At 36.0% G+C, this 27,500-nt stretch overlaps 1 protein-coding gene across 10 annotated transcripts in view; it reads right to left on the reverse strand.

Annotated features, from left to right (window-relative positions):
* The window catches only part of CdGAPr (GTPase-activating protein CdGAPr), an 805,825-nt gene that overhangs the window by 937 nt on the left and 777,388 nt on the right, over positions 1-27,500 (reverse strand). For 9 of the 10 annotated variants that reach the window (XM_068388520.1, XM_068388516.1, XM_068388517.1 and 6 more), the window contains 2 exons: positions 13,415-13,534; positions 1-3,697 (listed from right to left, as the gene is read on the reverse strand). The exon at positions 1-3,697 is cut by the window's left edge and continues 937 nt beyond it. In XM_068388520.1, the coding sequence (XP_068244621.1) occupies positions 1-3,697; positions 13,415-13,534 (3,817 nt within the window). The remainder of the gene's footprint in view (positions 3,698-13,414; positions 13,535-27,500) is intronic. The other variant, XM_068388518.1, reaches the window with a different exon arrangement.

Consider the following 27,500-nt stretch of genomic DNA (forward strand, 5'->3'; position numbering starts at 1 on the left):
TTTCTGTATTAACTGTGTAGTCCATACTCTGTTTTTCTGTACTTGGTGGCTTGTTTGGACTTGTTCTACCTTCAAAAGCATATAAATTTTTAGTTGGGCTAATGCTGCCTTTTCTCCTTGGGCTTGCTGGCCTTATATTAGAACTCTGGTGAGGATCTTCATCTTCATCTTCATCCTCATCTTCTGGTCTTGAAGGACTAGTAGCCTTCTGCTTAAGTCTCAAGAGCATTTCATCTTTTTCACCACGAAAACTATCCGATTTGTACTTTTCTCTGAGGAAAGATCTCCTCTCTTCCTTGTACTTTTCTATTCTTTCCCTTTTCATCTGATCATCTGGATCAGCAGGATTACTACAAAAAGTGACTACAGCAATTGCACTAGCATCCTCTGCCTCTTTACTTGTATTCTCCTGAGAAGTACCTTGTACACCAGTTACCTTAGAAGACAATCTAAAATCAGGAGAAGTTTTAAATCTTTGTAAAGAAGATGCAGCAGGTGAAGTTTTCTTCTCTAATGAAATGTTTAAGTCTTGATTTACAGACTCGGGAGGAATGTGGGTTCCTAATGAACGACCTGTTGACATGTACTCTTTAGCAGATGTAGTGGTACTGCTAGCATCCATACCATGGGATACTTTAGATTCAACAGAATCAACCTTCTGATTTGAAATAACTACTGGTAAATGACTAGGCTGAAATACCTTGAAATTAGGATTTTCTTCTGTGGGTGTATCATGACCTGAAGCAGCACTTGGAGTACCAGGAGTTGCTGGTGAATCTGGAGATATAGAAACAGAAGAAGGAGTAGAAACTGGAGAAACCAATGGAGAGGACAAATTAAGTTTTGGGAGCTGTCTTGGTCTTGGCACCGGTGCTGTTATAGAAGTATGACGACTTGTAGTTCGAGGCCAAGGTGCAGGGGTTATAATACTTGTCAGCGTTCTGTTAGGAGTAGATGTAGCAGCAGGAGGTACCGGTACACACTCGGGTGTTGGGGGGGAAAGACTGGGTAAAATGGGTGGCACAGTTGAAGGAGACAAACACTGACCATGTGGGTCTTGAACAGGTTTTGGTGAGCTCCCATCATCACTACTTACTGGAGATGTTACATCATCTGTTGTAGATTCTGTAGGAGAAGCAAATGCTGGCAAAACTAATACTTCTGTTGCCAAACTAGTCGATGAGGGAGTAACAGGCGAGTCAAGACACTCGCTATCCTCATTAGGCTGAATACTTATATCGTTATCTATAGCTATCTCCACAGGCTGTGATACAGTGTTTTGGGAACAAGGCATAGATTCACATGGTTTGGGAACACTAGTGTCACCCATTTGAGGCACCTGAACTGGAAGCTCTGAAGAATTGTCTATCAAGTTCACTGTATCTACTGCTGTGTCTAAAGGTTCGGTCAAAGAACTTTCACTCACACTATCATTCTGAGATTTTTTATGATTTCTCTGTTTTTCTCCATTTACTTTAAGTAATTCATTTACTTCCTGAATAGACTGCCTTAAAAATTTTACCTGCTGATAAACCATTTCCCCTTCAATCTCAACCTCACTTTTATCAGTTTTGGGTGCTCCATCTAAGACTGCAGATGCCTGCGACTTAAATTCAACATTTTCATATTCAGGTTGTTCTGTAAAAGAGTATTCTTCATATGCATCATCAACTTCAGGAACTATATGTTCTTGATCATCACTTTCATCTAAATTTTCATATACAGGAAGCGATTCTTTTACAGAAGTTGCTACATTCTCATAATTTTCATCTACCGACATTGTTTCTCCTTCAGCAACATTAACATTTTCATAACAAATATCTCTAGGTGATCTATCTGCACACACCAATTTTTCATCAGTTTCTCTATCTACAGAACCGATGTGTCGTTCCTCAACCCTAACACTTTCATCAGTTAATTCAAAGTCTAAGCCTGGATAATCCGGTCGGAAGTGTACATTTTCATATTCAGCACCATACTTTATATTCTCATACTCTGAACTACAATTGTAATTTTCATAATCTACATCAGATCCAACAACTTCACTTTCAAGTAATCCTTGACCACTTGTCTGAGAAGTCTGAAAACTAGCTAGGGAAGACTGAATACTCGTGGTTGGAGATAAAGGCTCAGGTTCATCATACGGATTAATAGAGTTCTGACCTGAATGAACTGAGCTGCTTATATCAACATTTTCATACATGGGTCCATCTTCAGTAGGTTCATCACTACTACTTAGGTCTACTGAAAGTGGACTAGACTGTCTTGGCTCATCCACTACAGGTGGGTTAGGTACAGAGTGACCACCAGCTACAAGATCTTGAACAAATTGAGATTCACTAGGGGTGGATGGTTCTGTGGTGTCACTTAAAGGATGATATTGAATCTCTAAGAATGTTGAATCACCTTGAGGAGTCTCAGGTGAAGTGAGAGCGGAACCTAATGTTAGAAGTTCAGCTGTTGGAAGACCTAACAGAGAATTAGGTCGAGCTTTTGGGATCTCTTGCAGTGGTGTCAGATCTTCATCCATTGGAGTGACTTGTGTTTCTTCTTTTACTTCAGAGCCTTCAGCAATTATTGTGACTGGTGGTGTGCCAGGAGCAACAACTGTTGCAGAGGAGAGTATGTTACTACTACTGGAGTCTGAGCCAGTTTCTTTAACTTGTGTTGCAATTACTAAGCCACTATAGCATTTGCCCAAGGTTCCCAAAGAAATACATTCATTATCAGATGGTGATATATCAGCTATTGATGTGTTGCTCACTTCAGAGGCACTGATAGAAGGAGAAGTTCGCAAATGTGTTATTTTATCTAAGAGTTCTGGATCAATAAGTGCACTGTCCATACTCTGTCTTGATGATGTATCCCCAGATTCTCTACTCCCTGGTTCTACATGGACTTCTGCTAAAACTGTCTCAACATTATTATCCATTTCTGACATTTTAGATGTAGATAAATAGCCACTAGTTTCATGTTTTGCTTGATTACCCTTGTTACTGCCATCTGTTGTTCGAACATGTTTTAATTTAGGAGAGCTGGAAGGGGAGGCTGCTTTAGGAGATGCATCACTACGCCGACGAGTTGTTTCTGGGCTAAGAGCATATACAATCTTATCTTTAAGAGAGGCCGATGCTCTTTTAAGACTATTATTACAAGAGTCTTCACTTGAATCACTTATACCATGATCAACTCTTCTCTGAGTAGGTGGGGAAGTGAACCTATGTCGTATTTTCTCCTTAAGACTTTTCTTCTCTGGCCTAGGACTCAAATTTTCTTTGCTCTTTGCACTATCAGAGCACATACTCAAATTCTCCATATCTAAAGTAGAACCAGACATGTCATCTGGGTCTTCTACTGAAGTTGACTTTAGAGTATCAACTTCAAAGCCTTTCAGATCTTTTTCACTAGTACTGAAGTTAAGATCAAGTTCACTTATGTCCAAATTCATTCTTGAGTGGCTTGGTGAAAAATCTATATCACTCTCACCTTCCTCCTTAACTGGCACCTGAGAGGGTAAATTATTTGTCTGGTTTTCCAAAGTATTGAAGTAAGAGTCATGGGACACAGAACGGTTATGAGTGCGGGGAGAAGGGATAGGACTTGAAAGGGAACTGCTTCTACTTTCTCTTTCATCTCTATTTACTCTTTCAGGACTCTCCCAATCTGATGTATCCAGCCTCCCTGGAGAATCTAGGGCCTGAAAAAAGCAAAGAGAAAACTTAGGATACTCACAAAAATCAAGATACTTGTTAAATGTTGTTCTGTATAAACCTTTTTAGCCCCATATATAATACGGTATGTAATGAAATGTTTGAAATTATTTCTGTAAAACACTTGAAGATTGTATTGTATTGAATTGAAGTTACTTCTAAAATAATTTATACAAGGTCCCAGAAAAATCATAAATAAAATGAGATATTTGAAATTATTTTCAAATAACACATATAACTGGTTTTAGTGAAATAACCATTGAAATACTTTGATAAAAGCTTTTAGTAGTGCCACATATGATTGCAAAAAATACTTTCAGTAATAAATATGAAGTTAAGTATCCCCATAAAACACTACAATAAATGTAGAATTAGGCTTAAGAATCTCTTCTTTAATAATGGATCATGTTAAAAGTTTGTGTCGCCCTAAATCTTTAAAAGTAAGGTTAACCAAGTATAACACCCTTCATCAGAAAGTATGTGGTATTATGGCATATTCAAACAGTTTTAATTGCCATTTAATTGCATTGATAGTACATTATACACTAAGCAACATGAACTTAATTTAATACGCTATACACTTGTAAGAAAAAATATGATACATGCTTTCCATTATTCCTAACTCTAACATTGAATTTACAACACTGACAATATTTGGAACACAATGTATTGGAATTTCATTTTATTTTACAAAAAGCTGAGTGTTTAATCCAATTAAAACCTTATTTACCAAGTTTCCAAATATTTTCCTTTACACTTCAACACTTAAAATATAAGAAAATTGGGGTTAACTTTGAGTCCTAAAAAAATAAGACACAAACAACCCCTGAACCATAAACATCCCGACAAAATTTGGGTACCTATAGAGCCTCATGACGGAAAGTTCACAAAATGTACCGAAAATATATTTCCCCAGAAAATCCACAGCAATCATGCAAAAAAGAAAAATATGCATACTGTACAGTATTCTAATTCCAGTAAATCGTGTTACGGATAAAAATATCTATCCATATGTGAAAAAAATATTTCCATGATCAGTGGACAGTAATGACGGTACATACATTTCATAATTAGCAATTGCAGGAGCAGAAGGGTATGTTTAAAATGAACAAGACTTTGATTCTATGGGATCATATGTCTCTTCCCCATATTTATGACTTTTCCTCCTGCTGGTTTGTTTAATATATTGTCCTGGAATGAAATCTGTGAACATCTAATTTACTGGCAGAGTAGGAGCATGCCATATTAAACCTTTTGTTCTGCTACTGTATGTCTCCATAAAAATGTAAAATTCCTTCATATGTTAAATTAGTGCAAAGTCAGACAAGAAGATTTATATACGCACAGCTTAAAAACACTTCATACATGTGATATATGTAGTAGGTTGGCCAAGGCACCATTTTATCATTCAACTTTATTAAAGAGTTTTGAGAACAATACCTCAACATTTAAAGCATTAAGAATTTGGTGGTAGGTCATTAAACAAGTGTGGTCTGCATAAATTGTTTCTCAAGATACAATAGGTTACCTACCTTTTAGGTTTCTAAAATTAATGGAATAACAATCAATTATGAGCCCTTCAAATGATGATTTTCTCCCTAAAATCTACAGAAATCTGGGCAAAATTCCTTTGAAATAGCACCATGGAATTTTTTCGCACAGAACAGTAGGTAAGCAATAACGTCTCAAGGGATTTTAGAGTAAATAGCCATTGTATTTTAGAAACTCGCCAGTACTCCTTTTCATGATCAACTTTAATTTACTTTTTCAAAGTTCAAAGGTGCAAAGTATTGATATATGGCAATTCTGCTAGCCAAGCCTTGTGAATCTATAAAGTCCTTTCAATGAGTAAATAATGTTAATATTCTCTATTTTATTTCATTAAAGGAAAATGAATCTTATGAAAGTGGCCAGAATATACAAAAGGAATTAATTATTGCTTTGAGGGAATATCACTAAGAAGAGAAATTTTGGGCTATTTTTTTTTTCCTCAAATTAAAAATTACAGTTGTAAGGAGAGTAAAATGTTCAGTGAGGATGGCAAAAGGTATAAACTTGTGGTCTGAGGACATGGACAAAAAATTGTGATCCAATGGGCAGCAAAGTATTGCATCAGTAACCACTGAGCCTGTAATAAGGTTTTGCAAAACCATCTCCTGAACCATTAATACCAAAACTTCTATGGCAATTAAACTGTAAAGTAATCCCTGTACAGTATATCCAAATTTAACTAGTGTGTGCAAAAAGTTAATCCAAAACATGCATTATGAATCTTACAGGTTTTCACAAAAAAAGAAGGCTATGTTCTTCAATACATTCTTGTAAGACGAGGATGGATAACACCCTTTTTCTCATGTACAAACAACATACAATCTTGATCTCTTTATTACGACCCGATATTAGTCCTTTACCCATTGTGAGAAATTTTACTAATGTATAAAAAAAAAATCCCAAGTGAAAGCTTCCAACTGCCTGGTTTCTGTTGGTCTGCTCTCATTAAACACCTGTGCATTTTTACCTAGTCAACATCTCGCCAGATAGTCTCAGCAACAGACCTTCCTTTGTGATTGTTCATGCTAAGTCTTCTTTATTTGTTTTTAATGCTTCATTTTCATTTAATCTCACTTGGAACATTAAATTAATCCTTTGACCACTAACTTCCAATTCATAAACGTTAACCGAGTAATGTACTGTTTTAGTGTCATTTTCAATATCTTGTTGGAACTTGGTTACTTTTCAGGAAATTTATTAATCTTTTCGCTTTTTGCTTCAGTACTAATTTTCCTTTTTACCTTCCCTGGGGAAATATTCCGATGTTAATTTCTGTGTTCATTATTTGGAGGAAATAATGCACTGATAGACGGTTATCTATTGATTTACAGAATTTGGGACATATGATTTGTGGGTTGTTTGCAGAGAAATCATTTAATGCACAGATACAATTGGGGGAAACCCTGCAGTTGTACTATAAAGTTAAGAAGCTGGGTAGCAAGACTGAAGAAAGGAAAGGGGAACAGGAATAAAAACAAGGACTAATAAGTGGTTGCAGCTAGGGGCCAAAGGGATGCTGCATATACCTTTAGTAATACCTTCAGTGTACCATGTGAAGAGCACTAACAAGACAATGGGACAAGTCAAAGCCAAACACTTCCGCAAACATTCAGTAGAAGTATTTTATCCCACCCACCCTCCTCAGGAAATTGACTAACTTCCACCGAAATTTTCACAGCAGTATTATCATCATCAACACTTCCACATAATGATATACTATTTCCGCCAAACATAATGCTATACTATTTCTGCTAGTGAGCCTACGAACATGTTCATTGTCACCTCTTCCTCACAAGACTAGCCTATTATTGGCCAGCGTTGCTTCGCCCATTTGCTTTAGCTAAACGAGAATGGATCTTGAACGAGTTCAACACATTTGGTCATCACTACATGACAACAAAAGTTATAACACTGATTATAAGAGTTGAAACTTCTGCAATCACTCTGTAAACCCCTTGTTGAGCAATCCAAGTAGCACAAAATCATAAGCCAATCATATTAACTCCATGGCCTTTGTGAAAACTAAACTGCAAAACTGGGGAACAGATGATTACAGTACCTTCCACATACCTTCAGTTTTGGCTAAAAATTCACATTAACCTAATTTGGCCTTTATAGATTTCACTTATGATTCACAATATTGATTTTACAAGTCTTTTTCTTATTTAACTTTAGTAGATATATTTATATACAATGTGTAAAGCACCAGGGTCAGTATATTACAGTACATTAGGAACTATGTTTTTTTAGCATTGCTACCCTAGTGAAGCTTTCATCTGTTTGGTTGCCTCAAATAATCATGTGGGTTATTTGTGTGTCTACAGACTGGCGAGTGTTTGAAGGTTATCTTTATGTCTTATTTAGACAATGACTCCACAACTGTTTTGACCTACCGGTACTTATTATACAAATTATTGTGATCAAGATGTTACTGTTTACAATATGAGCTTAATCAGAGTAAAATCTTCACCACTTACATCTTGTAATTGGCTATCTTCCAACATCCTTGCAGTGTGTTCTCTGATTTGGCTGCTGTTATATTCACTGATCCTCCATTTAAAGAATATTTTCCTAAGTTAAACACTACAATTTCTAATACTCCATCTTTCTTGCACACCTAAAAGAGAAATTCATACCTCTTTTACTTACAAGGCAGCATTGCTGCTTTTCTGCATCAAGCTGAGCCTATTTGACCTTCTTCAATGCAATGTATTCAATGCCTGGTAGCAATATGAATGAAATACTTGCAACAATCCAGGACATTGACCTTGCTGTTGTTTAATGCTTTTCTACTCCCACTAGCAAGTACAGGAACATATTTGCCTCCCTTCTTCATTACTTTCATCATGCATTGCTGTTTCTTTCAAAGCATCAAACCCCACTAGATGCTTGCAAGTATCCAGAACTTTAATTTTCATTGTATGAGGCCAGGTATTATAATACTGCTATATACTTCCTATGATTCAAGCTTCCACCCCTTTGGTTTTTATCTGGCATTCCAGCTATCTTCACACAAAGTTTAGGCAGGAACATTTCTGCTATCAAACAGGCTGCTTGGTTAGTTTCTATTAGTCAATACCCATAGAGTTCCTTTCAGAAGGATTACAAGAATGAACCTTCCATCCCAAAGCATACAAGAAATGAGCAGAATGCTAAAAATAACATATGATGCAGTTCTCCAAGAATGATTGTGGATTGTGTTCTTTGATTTGATGAAAATCAGAATCTTTTCTTATTCTTCTGTCAATCCATCAATCATCACCTCATCAGCCCCTCAGATGATATACAATTTACAACTATCAACCACACTCACGTTTTGCAGTCAGTGTTTGGTAATAGTAGTGGCTTCCCAATATCTGTACAAATAAATCACTGTAAAATTAACATCCTATATGGTAAAACTACAAATAGCTCAAACTCGTACTAGCTATACAACGAATCAGCCATGATCTAAGAATCAACTCCAGCTCATCAAACCTTAAAAACATTAACAGGAGTTACTGCCAGACTGCACAAGACATGCCACTCTATGGACCTTTAGCTGTGACTGTCAGCCTTCCAATGCAAACTTGATCTGCTACCTCCTGCCGTCAAATCCCGCAATTTCTCCGCTACTCTGTACTGGCTCAGTTACCCACTGCTCTCCCTAAATATGCCCAACCCTTGATAGAAATCTCAGCCATCCTACACCCTACTCCTCAACAGGATATGGCTTCAAAATCAGAGAGCAATTTGATATCAGAATTCAACTTTACTCGAGATTGTAATTATTTGACTGTGCCGAGAAATAAATCCAAGCCAACTTTTACCTTTCATCATAGCCTATGCATAAATATAGTTAGGCTAGCGCTAACCTCTTTGCAGAATTTCATCATTTAACTTTGCTGGGAGATAATCAAGTCTAAATTTTACTTTCAATGATAGTCAAGGCCTAAAATCTCAAGTTATGCTAGTGCTAACTACCAAATTGACCGAAAAAATATGAAGGGAATAAAGGTTTTAATCTTCACAACCTGACGAAAAAAATCTAAGGGAGTAAGGACCTTAAATTTCACAACCTGACAAAAATTTGATGGGCCATAGTAGACTAAAAAATAAAGCCCTTTCCTATTCCCATTTCTCTTCTGGTCCATCCCTCCACCTTAGATACACAAACCATTAGCTCTCTTTGTAGGCATGGCAACTCAAGGGAGCATGTCCCCCTTCAGTGCTGGCTCCTGTCATGAGAAGCCACTTATATTATCCCTCTTTCCAACTGATAAAAGTTTCCCTAGAAAGAGGCAGTAGGAGAAGATGAGTACAATCTCTGCTGTAAAGGAAGGATGTGGCCTGGCAGTACATTGTGGCTGAACCATGAGAAGTGGGAGCCATTCATCAGAGCAATCGTATCCCTTTCCTAAATGTGCTGCTTTCCTCTCAACTAATCTGATTAAGTTCTATGCTTATAACTTGGCAAAGTTCAAAACACTGGAAGAATAAAGTTGGTTGAGGCTGAAGAAGGGAACCATAAGACCAGGTCCCAAAGAAGTACCCAGGATTCTACAGATTGCAGTTTGTAATCCTGAAGGCCTCTGGAAAGTGGATGTTGGTAATAGACATGGCATCCCTAGGCCCGTACATTGATAACTTTTCCACCTCCTCCTCCAGGCATCAAGGATATAGTGTACTACAGTGTGTGTGTTTCGTCTGGAGGAGCAAGGTCTTCAAATCCTCTCACATAAGTTAGGGGTGCAAATAAACTGAGAAAAGTTTTACCCAACTACTTCCACTCGAGCAACATTTTTATGCATGGAGATGGATACTATTCAAGAGACAGCGAGTCCATCGGTGGAGGCTCACGTCCAAGATATTCAACCCCTTCTACAAAGAAATGGGGCGAGGCACTATGGCACCATCTCTTAGTTGAGAAAATTATACCCCTTATCAGGTTCAAGACCATAAGGCTAGTGGATCTAGGAAAAGCTGAACTGGAAATATGTGACTTGGGATACAAACCCAAGCACTTGAGATATCTTTGGAGATATTCAACCTTCGGCCAAATATTTGTACACCTTATCCCCGGGTCTCCTGATTGTGGCTGGTCAAATTATACAGGGGATATGTGTTCATCTATCAGTTGATACCTCAATGAGACACAGAACAATATGGCTCTCACTTATTGTCAGTACTGAACTAGAAGCCTGTAAACTTTCAAGAGATATCAACTATAAAGTCTTTGCCAGGTACCAAGAATAATGACTAGCCTTACAGATCCTTATTTATCAAGCACCCAAGCTTATGCCTCTTGCAATAATGGGTCTTTTCTTTCCCTTCCACAGAAGCATTGTTCTAATCAGCCCAGCATTAATAGCTAATCGTGCAATTTATGACTACTGGGTTATATTGAACAAGCAATGTTCTTATATTAAAACACGTATTCCAAATACTGTACAACCTAATTAAACAAATGGAAATATTCCTGCCTCCTATCCCAGCACTTGTTCTAATCTTCAAAGAGAAATTGACAAAATTAATCATGGAGAACTAATATGATAAGCAAGTACAGTTGAGCCAAGGGAAGGAAAATATTCTCTTTTCTTTAACAATGAAATTTGCACTGTTTCTTGGTGGATAAGGAAACTTAAGATAAATGGGCTTGTATATAAGATTTAAAAACATTGATTTTCATTTCAATATTGTATACTGTCCAGACATTATGATATTACTCTCTATCTGCATAACAATTTAATAAATAATTTAATTGACAAAAATTTAAGAACATACAACCTTTGAACAAGTAAGCACCAATTTAACTACTCATATTCAGTGCCAGGTTAACAGGGGTGGGGAAAATAGTCATAATTTAATGAGGATACATGGAGGGAAAAGGTTGAGCATCCAAATTTTAGATAGTTATAATTTAGCAGTAATAACAATTATCTATTACATTGACATGTCTCTTAAACATGACTGTATGCCAGCCCCACAAAATTTTTCAAGTAGTATGATACCTCGAAACAAAAAGTGAACAACAAGATATGAGACTGCTAGCAAGGTAAAAGTGTAGACTGTAATTCAAGAAAATACAAAAATCGTTAAAATATCTATACATACAAGACAGTTCAGTAATTTCAAGTTGGACATGATATACAAGTGACTTTTGAGTACACTAATAACAAAAGACTGGCCTTAAAACAAGCAGGCAACAATTGTTTAGGTAGCTCAACAAGCAGTTTGATACTTGGTTACCAAATTAACTATAACGCTTGCAAACTACAAATATTACATACCTGACATACTTATCACCAACTTTACATTAAGAAAATTTACTGTAAATGCTTACCATTCTGCTTTCTCTACAATACTCTGTATGGTTTCTATTGATAAAGTAAATTATCTTTAATAAAAGTAAAAAATCTTAAAACATAAAGAGTAGTTTTATTACAGCTCCTCAACCTGTCACACAGATAATAAGTGTACACACGCTCTAGTCTCTAAAACTGGGATACGTACTTGATTCGAATTTAGGCCCAGCAGCCCACTAAAAAATGGGTTGAATTGCAATGCCCTATCAACCCTAATGTCATATGTCACATATGTCAATTCTTGTTCAAGTAAGAGTAAATTTGTGACACCTGGACATGAAAAAGCTCCTTGGGTAATTTTATGCCATCAGCAGCCATGTTCTAACACGGTTTGGCGAGCTTCCTCGAGAAAGTATCCCTAAATATTGTTTGATGGCATTTTCCTTGCTAAGTTCTATTTTTTCCATTTCCTTTTACAGCAGTGTGTACTGGTAACTTCCAATATATAACTTCCCAGCACAAAGCTAATACCAGTACTGTACTGTGCTATAACTTCTTGAAAGATTGTAGTGCAACACTGAGAATTGTTAAAATATTTGTTTCTCTAATGACATTACTGAACTTGTTCAAAAGCTACCAAAAGACGGTACAATTCTGCAGTAACATCCTAAAGCATGATAAATTATTACTATTATGAATTGTTGAAGTTATGCAGAATATCAGCAAAATAGGCTCCAATTCTAATAGCAACCTCATATTTTAACTCTCTCAATAAACAGAAATTATTTTAATGCATGGTATGATGAAGTATGACTTATTTTCCTATTATATATTTCTTTACAGCAATAAGAAGTTCAAAATGCATTATATCATTGACCAATATAAGAAATTTATATAATATTTTTCACTCTGGCAAAATGGCCATGGTGTCCATTGGTCGTGTCTATAGTACAACATGTACAATGTACAGTAAGTGACTACAGTACTTCCCTAAAGAAATTGGGAGCTTGGATCTGGTAAACTTTAACGATAAAATATACTGATGATACTAATGAACCATGGGATAACAGAATATGACTCTGTACTACTAATGATATATTATGACATTGTAAAAAGTTCCCATACGGAACCATTTAGTTACGGATAAGTACTTAAGGAATAATTTCTTAACTATATTGATTTTATAATTTGGGTTAAAAATCTAATTAAGAACTACTTGAATATCAACATAGTTACTAACAGTTTTGTTTCTAAATATTTCATAGGACAGAAAGATAAAGGAATGATAGTAGTATTTACCATTCTGTGAAAGAAATTGTATAGTGCACAGTACTGTACTTTGTCCATACGGAATAAAAAATAAACATACAGGTTACTGTTACAGTGAACTTATTACACATTTGCATTGATAAACTACTTTTTTTAATACACTACTGTACCTATCACAAGAATAACAAAACTAGGCATTAATAATATAAAGAAATACTGTACAGTACAGTGAAATGGCATATGATGTTAACACCATAAATTCCATGTAGATTGGTTAATATGTTGTAATCTGCATTAAAACAACCTGTGTTATTGCACTAATCTTCCTTAATACAACCTTTTATTGCAGAAATATTACTGAAATTTGAATTATTTAACATTAACCGAATAGTACAACTCCCTTCTTTCATCACATATGTTACAGACTTATTACAAACAACTTCAACTCAAAAATAAATCTAACTAAATAAGAACTACTGTACAAAATTAGTTTCAAAGGAATTGTTTTATTTCTTTTCCTGTGTTTATTCAAACCAATAGTCCCCTATAAAATATTTGAACCTTTTATTCTTTAAATTTATCTAAAATTGCTGTACCAACCTGGGAATTTCTGTTTGAACGTTGTGAGGCAGATGTGGAGACGAGGGACTCTACTGACTTGACAGGTCGCAGACGCTTGGAAGAGGAAGGGGCAATATCTGCCTCTGTCACCACAGAGTCCTGTTGTGGTAACGTGGGTCAGAGTTAATAAGGATGTAGAGGATTAGTATAGTTCCAATATCTGGATAAAGCCAGGCAAGGTTTGCTTATATGTGGCTTAAATTTTTTCAAGTGTAACTTGCTTATCATTATGACCATATGAAGGCAAAAAACCTTAAAGCAATAGAAATTGCGCTACATTCAACATATTGATGTGTACTTATATAAAAACTTGAAAAAAATTAAAGCCTTTTTCTTTTTTGCTGCCATAGCAAGCAGATATTTTGGGAATAAGAAACTAGGTTTGTTATAAGATGATATCTCAAGTCATTTAAATGCCTTTTGAATAAAGAAAAAGAAAAGGACACTTCAAAATAATTATGCCATTCAAATTTGTTTTTTATTCCTATGAGAAATTAAAATAATCTTCCATTACTATTCAATATTTAATTTACATGCAATCAAGTAGAAATAGTGAACAATTCCCACCAATTACGGCAAATAACAAAGAAAAACCCAAGTGCAATAAGCACTTGAAATATGCACCATATGTAACAAGAAACAGAACAGAATGTAAAAATTCCATGTAAAAGTTAAACATGACAAAAATAAAGTTCAGTTGAGCTGTCTGAATCAATTCAATTTTATTATAAAGCAATGATTTGCAAATACTGAAATACTAAAAACATTTCTACTATCTAGAAAATGCTTCTGGAATACAGTGATGGTTCTCCTTTTATGTACAATAAATAAGTCCAAGATGAACATATATCTATCATAGTTAATCAAACCACTCAAGTTGGGATTTCTGACTTTCAAACAGTAAAGCTGGCCCAAAGGGTTTGCATAAGCATTAACCTTTAAATTTTATGTGATAATTTGGAATTTAAGAAAGATATATAAATTAACAAGCTGAAAAGTGGAAGATTCCAACAATTTCCTCAACAGATTATTGTAATTCCAAAGCTTGACATTTGCTTTTGGTGAACTTTGGACATAAGTATGGAATGAATTGACCTTCAATCTTAACCAGCATTCTCTGCATAAAGGTATTGGATTATGAAATTTATCAACCATCCATGGATGTTTGACCAGTTTGCGGAGGATAAAATTATAGTCCTTTAACAAAACTTTTTGTTTCTCAGAATATTGTCCAATCATAGGTCTGGGTTGTTTTTATTAAATAATGTCAGATTAATCCTCAAGGAAAATCTTCTATTTATTAAAGATGAAAGGTCACTGATAAGAATAGCTATCTTTGATAAGTGAGGGAACATTGACCGATTGCTCCTGTACAATAACTATTCCAAATTAAGCACCACCACGCACCACAACAGAGCAGCCATCCTCAGCGACCAAGATGCCAGCAACAGGTTCCCACCATCCCAACATCTGTGTTTACCAGGTAAGAAAATTCTTTTTTTCAGGTGTCTGATATTATATTTCACCATTTTCCTATACAGGTAGTGTCTCACATCGGTGAAGGCTGCCATGACATTGTTTTGAAAAAAATGGGGGTGCTAAGAAACATCAACCAATAACATGATGGGGAATATTGATGCATTACATTTTTAAAGTTCTCAATACAGTAATGCCTCAAGATATGAAATTAATTGGCTCCGGAGTGGCCTTTGGACCTTAATTTTTTTGTATGATATGTCACATTTTACATGTAAATTGCTCAATTCATTCCAAGCCCTATATAAACACCAATTAAATTTTGTAATAAGGCTAAACTGTACTAAAAACAATGAAATACAGTACAACCATTTGGATCCTTCAATACATAACCTAACCATTAATAATCTGTAAACTAAATGTATAATTAGAACAGGCAGTACAGTAATGCAATAATAAAAGAAAATAAAGTAAAAAAAATGTGGAACTTTATCTTTGGAGTGAGGCGATGTCCGAAAGCAAAAATGGCAGGGCAGCAGAGGAGGAGAATAAATGTTAGAAAGCATTAACAAGTGGTAGAAACATGAACACTTAACTTTACGAAACACATTAACAAATGACAGAAAATATTAACAAGCTTGAAATTAAATTATTTTTTTGCCTTTTTCTATTTCTTTTTTTATTTTACATTTTGTATTTTCTAAATTTAATAATTTTCTTCATCACTTCCACTTTACTGTTTTTTATAACTTTGAGCTTCCTCTTGGCCTACTGGTACTGTAGGCCTCTTTAATAAATAACTATCCAAAAAGCTTGATTCTGCCTGCTTCTTAAAACATTCCTGAAATGACTTGGGTAAACGCCATTTAAATACTCAAGAGAACGATCTGTGTGAACCTTTTCTGGGCGTCTCTTTTATACAAAAGCAGCCATTTTATGGTAGCAAGCTAGTCTCTCCTTAATTTCTGCCATTGTCATAGGCCCTCAACTCCTTCAGGTCGTCCGTCTTAAGTTCATCTTGGTCCTCCTCGAGAAGCTCATTAATGTCATCCTCATCGACGTTCAGACTCATGCACATCCAGAGTCTAACGATCTCGGCAACCTCAGGTGGCGCAACAGGTTCAGGATCGTCAACTTTTTCTGCTTCAGGTTCAGCTTACCCTACGTGGAAGCCCTTGGACTCTCATGCGGAGACGGCATCAGGCCACAGCTTCTTTCACGAAGAGTTCAAGGTGTGCTTTAAAACCTTCCGCCAAGTCAGAGGCATATCACATCATTGAAATGCTCCTTCCAAAATTCATGCAGGGTGAGGTTTGGGCTCTGTGATTTTGAAACTTCTCTACAAAGGGATATTTTGTATAGAGCTTCTTAAAGTTGGAAATCACTTGGTGGTCTATGGGCTTGAGGAGAGGGTTGGTGTTAGACAGAAGATTGAGAACCTTGATAAAGAAATAATCTGCTAAGACATCTTCCTCAAGGCCTGGAGGGTGAGTAGGGGCATTATCCAACCCCAGCAGGCATTTCAGAGGGAGGCGCTTCTCTTCCAAAAGGGTGTCCAAAAATAATGTATACACTCTTAGGATTGTCACAACTTGTTCAATTTATTGATATTAATGTGGAAAACAGATTCACAGGAGAGAAACAATGCATATTCAAAGATTCAGAGTTCACAGTGAAAAAGGAAGGATACTTGGGGCAATTTGAGAATGCTCAAAAAGAAAGATCAGCTCACATAAAGTGTTCAAACTGGTTGCCGTTCTGCGCAATACACTTTTCGCATCGTGAAAATATGGAACTACAAACTGTTAGCAGCATTTCTCTCGGTATCTGAGCACAATCTTCTTCAATTGCCTCTCCAAGTTCGTCAATTGTTTTAGGTTTTCTGCTGCGCACGCTTAAAAATGCGATGGACGCTTGATTTTGGGATACCTGTTTCACGTGACAGTTGACGAACAGATTTTCGTGGGGAATTCTGAACACTATCAATAATATCTTGCTCTTTAGTTGGGCTTGTCGATGTTCTTTTTTGTCCTGAATGTCCTTTTCTCATCCACTTGATGGTCCTATGATTCTCAAAGTTATCTATGATCCTCAAAGCTATCTACGATTCGCGAAAGCGAAATGGAGACGTGTTGGGGCATTTCTGTGGAACTCGCTCGTAAATCGTCTTTGCACTTCAGCTTTATTTTCACATTTCCAGAATATTTTCAGAACTAATTTCTTTTGCTCGAACGTAAGCCCAGTATCCGCCATTCTTACTCCAAAATCAAATCTGAAATAGACAAAAAAAAAAAAGTTTATTAGCTATTCAAAGTCAGAGTGTATACATTATTTTGGGACACACTGTATTTTTACAGTTAAGGGAAGCTTATTCTTAAGCACTTTGTAGGCCTTGAAGACTTGAGGAATCTAAGAGTGATACACCAGCAGGGGCTTCACCTTACAATCCCCATTGGCATTTGTACAGAATGCAAGGGTAAGCCTGTCCTTCATAGGCTTATTCCCGGGGAGCTTCTCCTCTTCCGCCGTGATGTACGTCTGACGAGGCATTTTCTTCCAAAAAAAGCCCAGTTTCATCACAGTTGAGGACTTGCTTGGGACTTTTAACATTCTTGATAGTTAACTCTAACGTCTTAAAAGGTTCGGCCACTTTCGCGTCTGAGCTGACAGCCTCCCCATGCCGCACCACCAAATGAATGCCAGGCCGTCTGTTGAATTTTTCAAACCACCCCCATGAAGCCTTGAACGCTAGTGATGCCTGCGATGTCTTCGGCCTGAGCTGGCACGAGATCACCGAAAATTGCAGTGGCCTTCTGGCAGATTATCGTCTCGGTGATCGTGTCTCCAGCAATTTCTTTATCCTTATTCCAAAAGAGAAGCAGTTTTTCCATCTCATCATGGATGTAGCTCCTCTTGCTGGAGAGAACAGTCATGCCCTTGGAAGGTGTTGCTGCTTTAATGGCTTCCTTCTGTTTGAGGATGGTGCCTATTGTCGATGGATTTCGGTCATATTCCTTAGCGAACACACTTGAACAAATGCCAGCCTCATACTTCTTGATTATCTCAAGCTTCATCTCCATAGAAAGCATCCTCTTCTACTTTCCTTGCACATTAGCAACATTCTTGGGACCCATGGCTAATAATGTACAAATTTAATATTGCAACACGACACGTCCAGTAACTAAAAGCATGAAAGTGAAATCACCAACACAAATTCAATGAGAACGATAGTAAGGGTCAAGGAACGCAAATGTGTAGATGCATGATGGGATAGATACTGACCAATAGGAGAGCAGGATTTTATGTCAGTAACTAACATCAGAGTAAGGAGATAACCAATGAAAGCGCGGAGAATGGTGGCAACTTTACAGTTTGGTGGTGCACAAATTTTAAAATTAGAATCGGCGAATGGGCGGAGTTCGCACCATACCTTGTATCGTACCATGAAATTTTTCTCGCAATACGAGTTGGAAAAATTTTCGCATCTCGTTTCACATCATGAAATTTTTGTATGCAGAAACTTTTGTATCATGAGGTATTGTATTTTGAAATAGTTGGAGAAAGATAACAAAAAGTGAATGATTACATACATTAGCATGAAACTAAATGGTGGTGCTGAACTAGTCCATATAAATGAAGTGGAAGTGCTTTTATGTGTAAATTTAGTGATTTTTAGCGAATTGTGATGCAATATCAGTGTCATGCTAATAACTATTATACAAATGAGTTAGGTTATTAAAATTACTCTAGAATTAATATCCAATAACAAAAAAATTTATCACCTGAGGTATTAAGAGTCATGGCAGTTGGTATTCCCCCACATCACTACTATTATTATTATTGCTAATAAGTATTTAATATTGAGAACAATAATATAATACTGTATATATCAAATTGCTAATATGAAATACACACAACTAATAATCTTAAAATGAATAGGGAATTTGTTTTTGGGGTGGTTCAACTTAACTGATTCCTATGTCTGATGTCATGCAGTACAAGAAAGTCAGCGCACCGACATGATGACATCACCCTTCGCAAAGGGGAGCTCCAATAGACTGCACAGTCCTAGCCTGGGAGACCACGAACGAATGTAGCATGGCGGACCAACGGATTCGCCGACGAGGGTTAGGCTAAACCTGGATGAAGTAAGTCGATGGAAAAATCCCAGAGGCTAGGAGGAACAGCAGTACACAAAGTCAGCGCACCGACAAATTGAGATAACCCTTCGCAAATGGGAACTCCAAAGTACTGCGCAGCCTTAGCATGGGAGATCACGAGCGAATGCAGCACGACGGACGAGAGCCTAAAAAGTCTAAAATACCGGAGGATTGAAGGCAGGCGGGCATAAATACTCGGTAAACTAGTATAACTGAGGTAAAAAAAAACTAAGGGAAATAGGGCCACTGCCAACAAGTTCAGTAAGAAAGACCAGAACGCCATCGACGAACCCGTCTCCAACTATAATTTCACCTCTCTCTCAGCTAGGCTGGCCGAAACTCACATGCACTGAACTAAAACTATAAATACAATAATGCAAGGTAAATGCAATCAAATAAAGAGCCCATGGCATCTTAATGCTAAAATACAGCTAGCTAATGTGAAACTAGTAAATAAATTAAATGAACACGATAAATAAGGGCAGTCTGTTACACAACATGACGACCAAAGCTAGCTGGACTCGGAGCACCCAGCTCCCACATCGTTATAAGCTAAATAACCATTCCCCGTAGGGATCCAAAACACCTACAGCTAAATCAAACTGTAAAGGAAGATGGTACTCAACTTAGACGACGAAGAAGCAGCCATTAAACTAGGAAATGGTCCAAAAAATCTGAAAAAGGGCGCACAACAAAACAACTACGTAAGCAGGAAGACACTGCGAACAAAGGAATGACACATCAGTGACGAACGAGGGGATATGCAGTTTGTTGGTAATCAAGTAGGGAGTGTTCTTGAATCACATTCCATAGCAGATTTGGTATTTAGGGATTTTAACTGGCTTGCCTGCAGGATTTGTTAGCATTCTTGTATAGGAAAAGCACTGTTTTAAATGAATCAAGGCATATCCTCCTTTCAGCTTGTGTTAAATGTTTGCCGGTATTGCATTTTCTCCCCTGCTGAATTTGTTAGTTTTGCACAGGAAAAGCACTTTGATATACATGTATTACCGCAAAAACAGGTTTACTTACTGTATATATTAATCAAGATTGCATTTACTAAGCAGAATATCCACTCATACTTTAGTATAGCACAAGCAACAAGAATCCCATTAATAGTCACTTCATGCTGTGGTTGTGAAAGGGAAACTTGTTCACTCAACTAACAAATATACCTTATTATTAAGGAATTGAGGAACTTACTAGCAATAAGGATACAGTTTAACAGCTAAACCTTTAGCAAGTCATCTTTACCAATGCTTTATTTTAAGGTTTTCCTTTATTTGGTAAGAATTTTCCTCTAAGCTATGGTAGTAGGTTGGCCAGGGCACGAGCCACCCATTGAAATACTACTGCTAGAGAGTTATGGGGTCCTTTGACTGGCCAGACAGTACTACATTGGATCCCTCTCTCTGTATTAAGGAAAAGGAACTTTCTAGCAATAAGGATAGTTTAACAGACAAACCTTTAGCAAGTCATCTTTACCAATGCTTTATTGTCAGGTTTTCCTTTATTGGATAAAAATTTTATTCTAAGCTACAGATAAGTAGTATGTTGGCCAGGGAACGAACCACCCGTTGAAATACTACCGCTAGAGTTATGGGGTCCTTTGACTGGCCAGACAGTACGACATTGGATCCTTCTCTCTGGTTACAGTTCACTTTCCCTTTATACCGAATAGTCTGGTCTATTCTTTACAGATTTTCCTCTGTCCTCATACACCTGACAACACTAAGATTACCAAACAGTTCTTCTTCACCCAAGGGGGTTAACTACTGCACTGTAATTGTTCAGTGACTACTTTCCTCTTGGTACAGGTAGAAGAGACTCTTTAGCTATGGTCAACAGCTCTTCTAGGAAGACACTCCAAAATCAAACCATTATTCTCTTGTCTTGGGTAGTGCTGTAGCCTCTGTACCATGGTCTTCCACTGTCTTGGATTAGTTCTCTTGCTTGAGGGTACACTTGGGCACTCTATTCTATCCTAATTCTCTTATGTCTTGTTAAATTTTTTTATAATTTATATAAGAAATAATTATCTTAATGTTATTGTTCTTAATATATTCAATTTTTCCCTGTTTACTTTCCTCACTGGGCTATTTTCCCTGTTGGGGCCCCTAGGCTTATAGCATCCTACTTTTCCAACTGGGGTTGTAGCTTAGCAAGTTATAATAATAATAATAAATGATAATTTTGGCTAACATCATGAAAGGTGACAATTATTCAACTATAGTAGTTTTCTACTGTTATTGTGTTATTGGGTCCTTTGACTGGCCAGGCAGTACTGCACTGGATCCCTCTCTCTGGTTACGGCTCATTTTGTCTTTGAGTACACATCTACTGAATAGCCTACATATTCTTTCCACAATCTCCTCATATACCTGACAACACCGAGATTACCAAATAATTCTTCTTCGCTCAAGGGGTTAACCACTGCAATGTAATTCTTGGTAAGCAGCTCTTCTAGATGGACACTCTAAAATCAAACCAATGTTTAGTCTTGTTTTTTTTTTTTTTTTTAAGTTTTTATAGTTATATACGAGAGATCTAATTTAATGTTGTTGATGTTCTTAAAATATCTTATTTTTATTTTTCATTACTTCTCTTGTAGTTTATTTATTTCCTAGTTTCCTTTCCTCACTGGGCTATTTTTTGTTGAAGCCCTTTGGCTTATAGCAGCTTGCTTTTCCAACTAGGGTTATAGCTTAGCTAATAATAATAATAATAATAATAATAATAATAAAATAATTATAATAGTATAACATAACATGACACCACACATTAACAACATAGCTTTTCTAACATCCAAAAGTTCATAATAATGTCAAGAACACAATTTAATCATGTTACTGACAAGTCAATTAGCCTTGCTAAAATTAGTTCTATTATGATAAACAGAGATCTGAACCAGGCTTAAAGTAGCAAGGTCTGTTGAAAGCTTGGAAAACATGATAGTCATCTTCAAATTTCTAATGTTGGTTGATAACTGTAAACTTTCCTATCAACTTTTAACTTTTTTCTGCTGAATTCATTGTAAACCTATAATCAGATACAGCACAATTTGCTTGAATCTAAAATTAATATAAATTGGATATATACAATCAAGGCTGTGGCCTTTTGTCATACATGGATATAATGGTTGACATTGTAGTGTAGTCCACGGCATCTAGGTTGAACTCTTGATGGTCAATACATTTGTGCATGGCCATCATAGTCAACAAATAGCCATAACCCAAAATGTGGTAATATCTCTCTGAAATTCAACTTCAATTACCTTAAACCCAGAATGAATATATGATGTAAAAAGGCCAGAGACTGCACAAAAGTCATTGGGTTATAAGCTAAGCAACTGTAACAAAAGATTTATCAAGAACAGATGCTGGTCAAATCAGCTAAGACAGATTTAAAAGATAATGCTTGCTGTCTTTCACAGACTATGCCTGCTGAAACCTTCTCCTTTGCCTTTAAGAGCAATGAAGATACCTATAGAAACTACATGAGCGTCATACATACCAGTACCAGGATAACTTCTGTTTTCGGGAACACTGCATAGTCTTGGAGGAATAAAATAACAGGAAGAAACAATTAGAATATCTCCCATGCTTTCCATGGTAATGTTCTTCGAATCATTGAAAACAAAAGGAAATTAGCCCCTTATGTATATGCATCAAAACAGAAATTTGTTGTACTGATGCACCATTTCAAATCTGTCCTCAACACCACTTGTAACTATCGGCCTTTTCCACTTAAAATAATCTTCAATGTAAGTTTTTTTTCTTTTAGTGCACACTCATCACAATAAAAGTACTGTAGCTTCTTGGCGATGCCACTGGATGCTCAAGCTTCACTAGAAACCAGTATGAAAAACTTACAACCTCCCAATGTCCCACCATGCACAATACAGAAAGGGTCAGCCTTTCTGTACTAACTGCTGTTATAAGCCATCTGGGATCCAAATCTCCCTACCTTACTCTGGCCCGAGATAATCCCCAACCTACTTGACTTACATTACTAGCCAAAAAATTGTTAAACGATGTTATTGTGTCAGTACTGTCTCAACTCATTACATAACCATTATTTGTTATTTCGAACCTCTTTTTCTTCTTTACCTTTTCCAAGTGGATGTATTACTTGGAATTTTAAAATGAAGATCACTAACCATGTGTCAAATAATGAAACCCAAAGTGCTACCCTCTCTCCTTTACTGGCAAGTATCATATAGCTGATTTTCCTTTGAAACGAGACCTTCAGCAATGATGTCACATCACCATTACTAAAATTGCTCAGATTTCTGGCACATTGGATGATTCTCCTACTCTGAGAACTTTTACTTTCAGTTCTGTAGTGTTTGTGTTGAAAATGATTAAGTTCCGTTTTCTTTATAACACTTGTGTTCCTTAGTACCCTTAACATTTGTTGTAAGAGTTGTTGTCAGATGAAAGCGGCTGAAAGGTTAATAAACATGTGCAACGAATATTGAGTTTGTATACAGAAATCCTGGTGTAGCTGCTCAGACAGCACAAGCTCATTCAAGGAAGAGTAGACATCCAATAATACTATATCACCATAAAGAAAACCTATGATTTACAACACTTCTCTTGGGTGGCATGAATGCCCATGAGAAGCTATTGAAAATAGTGCTTTCTCTGCTATATGAATGGGATTTACAAATTAATGTTCTACCAGGGTGGAAAAAACCAGGCTCCTTTATAAATGATGTAGAAATGTTATTTACCTTAAAAAGTAAGGGAACACTACACACTAGGAGCTTTTATAATGGCATAGATGGAAAAAAAAAGTGGCTCTTATTGCCTCCTCTAGCAATATTTTTCAAGAGAAGGGTTATCTAAATAAATGAGTAGAGGAGACAAAATATCAATGGGTATGAAAATCTTTTATCATTTCCAATAAAAGTACTCTGGATATAGTAGGTTTGTTATAAAGATTTCTTACATCTGTGTGAGGCATAGGATCTTGCTAATAACAGACTGTCATACAACTCTGAGTACTGTAGATAAATTAACAATGACATTTTCATTAGAATTAAAATTTGTATAGGAACATTTATGCATTTTCCAGTGATTTTGAATGATGATAAGTTTTGATATACAATGTGCTGTTACTAATATCTTAGAAATCACTGTCATATGTAACACAGCAATACCCTGACATACGAGCGCCCTAACATACGAGCATTTTGAGATACAAGCAAGCCGCCGAGCAAATTTTTGGACTGAGATAAGAGCACAAACTTGAGATACAAGCACGCTTACAGATGCTGATGATAGGTGGCCAAGCTCTTGGGAGTGCTCCAAGCCTGCATAAGTTGGTCATTTCGTGTTATTATCGACTTTTGTACACATTTCCCGTGTTGTTTTTGCATTATTTACATAATTTTAACTGTATATTTGTGAACATTCTTCACATTAAGTGATGGGTCCTAAGAAAGGGAGTGGTAATATTGGTAGCCAGAAGAAAAAAACGCATGATGACAATAAAAGCGAAGCATCAAATTATCGAGAAACATGAGAGTGGTGTCCACGTGAGTTATGCCATTACGAGCCAAGTACCTCGATGATTTATGCAATTCTCAAACAATGAAAAAATACAAATTAAAAAGGTATAAAAAATAAATAAGAATAAGATTTTAAAAAATTAAGATAAGTTCAGTGGAGTTAATTATAAGTTCAAGTGTTATACTATGAGTACGAAACAGTAAATATGGTTCCATCCAATTCTCTATCCTTCCCTTCCACCCTCTCTCCCCACTGCCGTGGGCCGCTACCTTCTGTCTCGAAGGTAAAAGCTCCATAATAAAGCCACATTTTATTGCAGATCACAGTCCAGCAATCATTTATGTTATTTTGTGAGTATGTTAAGTATTATAGCAATTAAGAGCATGTTTTTCTATTGTTATACAATTTATTTGGGTGTTTTTAAGAGGGCAGGAAAGCATTAAATTTTTTTTCAGTTATTTTATATAGGAATATTGACTTGAAATAAGAGTAAATTGACATACGAGCTTGGTCCTGGAATGCATTATGCTCGTAGTTCAGGTATTACTCTAAACCAAAATTTGTGTTATGTTCTCTGGTGCTCTACTGCACAGCAGACGGTTCAAATAGCAATTAACTACTGTACAGATAAAGTATACATAATCAGAAAATAATTTTATAACAGTTTTTCATGGTAATACACTATACAGTACAGTATACTGTATACTGCTTTTCTCTATTTTCTTTTGGCAAAGTATAGTAAGGTTTAGAATTTTTGGGGTTTATTTTATTGTTTGTTTTTTTATTCTTGAACAATCTACTAAATGTTTCCAACTTAAGGGAAATGTTTTGCCAATTCATATAATGCTTATATCTCAATACTTGGGCCTTTTTCTCCTTATGGAAAACTTGTATACAAAAAGCAATGAATTTGCCTCTTGTTTTACAGGGCAATATTTGGCACAAATAAATGAAAAATATCTATCAATGAAAAGGTATTTTATCCTTGTTTTACTATGCTAACTTTATTTTTTCCAATTTTCAGTTCTTCCTTTTGACTTTTTCTTTGACATCTTTAACATCTTTGGACACCGTATATGCACTCTGTTAAAAAATGGCAACAATTCATATAAAAAAACAAAGAGTAACTTCACAGACACCAACAAAAGGAAAATTTTACCAAATGTGTTCAATAATAAATTTCTAGACTGGGACAGATCTGATTTGCAAAGGCCGAGGCACTTAGAGATGCAAGTCTATCACAAAGAAGAGTAATGCTAGAAAATATGAATTCTCAATGTTAGAGTATTGTTAACACTGAATAAAATACTAAAGACTTTACTTTCACTTGACTATCAATGAAAAAGATGCATAAGATATATTCTGGAATGCAAAAATATAGTAACAAACAAGATGTAAACTCAGAAATAAGGTTAACAGAGTGAAAAACACAGAATTTTATCCTTATTACTAGTTAAATCCAGTAATAAGTTCCAGCAACAGCATGATTAAAGTATAAAGATTAGAACAATAATGAAGCTATGACTAGAACAATGATGAAGCTATGCACAGCATAGGAGGAGTTCCTATCCCATCTCACTAGTTTAGCTCACCCTCATACACCATTGGTAAGCATTGGTATTTTAAAGAAATATTGGATGGTATCTTTTATCTACACTCAAAAGTTAAAAGAACTTGTAATACAGTACTGTATTTGGTTTAAAATTAATTTACATATGCATAGCTAACTATTAACGAAGAGAAATGGCACAGTTAACAACCATATTAACATTATGCACACTGAGATAAACAAAAGTATTCTTTAAAAATCAAGCTTATCGCAAGTTGAATGCATAGTTTGCAACAACTTGCATTTAATGATTTATAATAATATACTGTACAATCATTCCTTGAACATTAAAAGAAAAAAACATATAATATTGATAGGGTAGAAAACAAAGTTGGGCCAAACAAGAATGATGTGTACAATGTGCTTCTTATTTACCAAATTAGAAAGAAGTGTGTGAGTAGTGAGTAATGCTCTGTGTCATGTATGAAACATGAGAAAATTTATGATATGAACTAATACAAATCTAAGTGCGTGTGGAAGTTGTAAGGGGAAGATGGATATGCACGAGTATTGGGTTTAATATAAAAGTGAATCTCAGACATGCTGTTTCATGTGTATTTTTTTCAAGGATGAAGTGATATAAAAAAATTTGTGGATAGTGGCTACACGTGCACAACATGGGATAAGACAAGGGGTCATGGATAGTATGGACTGGCTGATGATTATAAATTTAAAGATAAATGGTCATGGTGGGAATAGCCACCGGACTGATGAAAGGGTTTCAAATGTTCAAAATAAGATTAAGTTGAAAGTGAATCAAGTGCTGGATTATAGTTTTGAAAGTTTAACAAAAATAAGAAAGGTGGAGGAAGGAATGTTGGCAAGAATGGAAAAATGAAGCCATTAATTTCTGAAAATGTTTACAAAACAACAAAATGAATGAGAATAAGATAAGCAAATCACATGGAAAAATTACCATAAGGTTGATCTCGGCAAAATCTTTGAGCTAAGTGTGAGCTAGAGCAAACTTTGGAAGCTAAAAAGGAATTTTTGAGTTGTCTCTGCTCTATGAGAAAGTTTGAGAGCTGATTCTCATCTTAATTTGTTAGACAGGAACACGATGTATTAAATTTCTTATTCCTGATCTAGATATCAATCTCTGGCACCATCATTCAATTAATTCATTATGCATGTTGCATAAGATTTTTCATAATTCTGATCATCCTTTACATACAGCTTCCCGGAGAGTTCCATCCAGTTCATAATACTAGGAATGCAGTTAATTCTAATTGTCAGGCCTCCATCATTAGGCTAAATACTACAAAGTATTCTAGAAGTTTTATTCCAGCTGTGACCTAGTTGTG

Source organism: Palaemon carinicauda, chromosome 15 (genome assembly GCF_036898095.1).
Source record: "Palaemon carinicauda isolate YSFRI2023 chromosome 15, ASM3689809v2, whole genome shotgun sequence".
Lineage (NCBI taxonomy): Eukaryota > Metazoa > Arthropoda > Malacostraca > Decapoda > Palaemonidae > Palaemon > Palaemon carinicauda.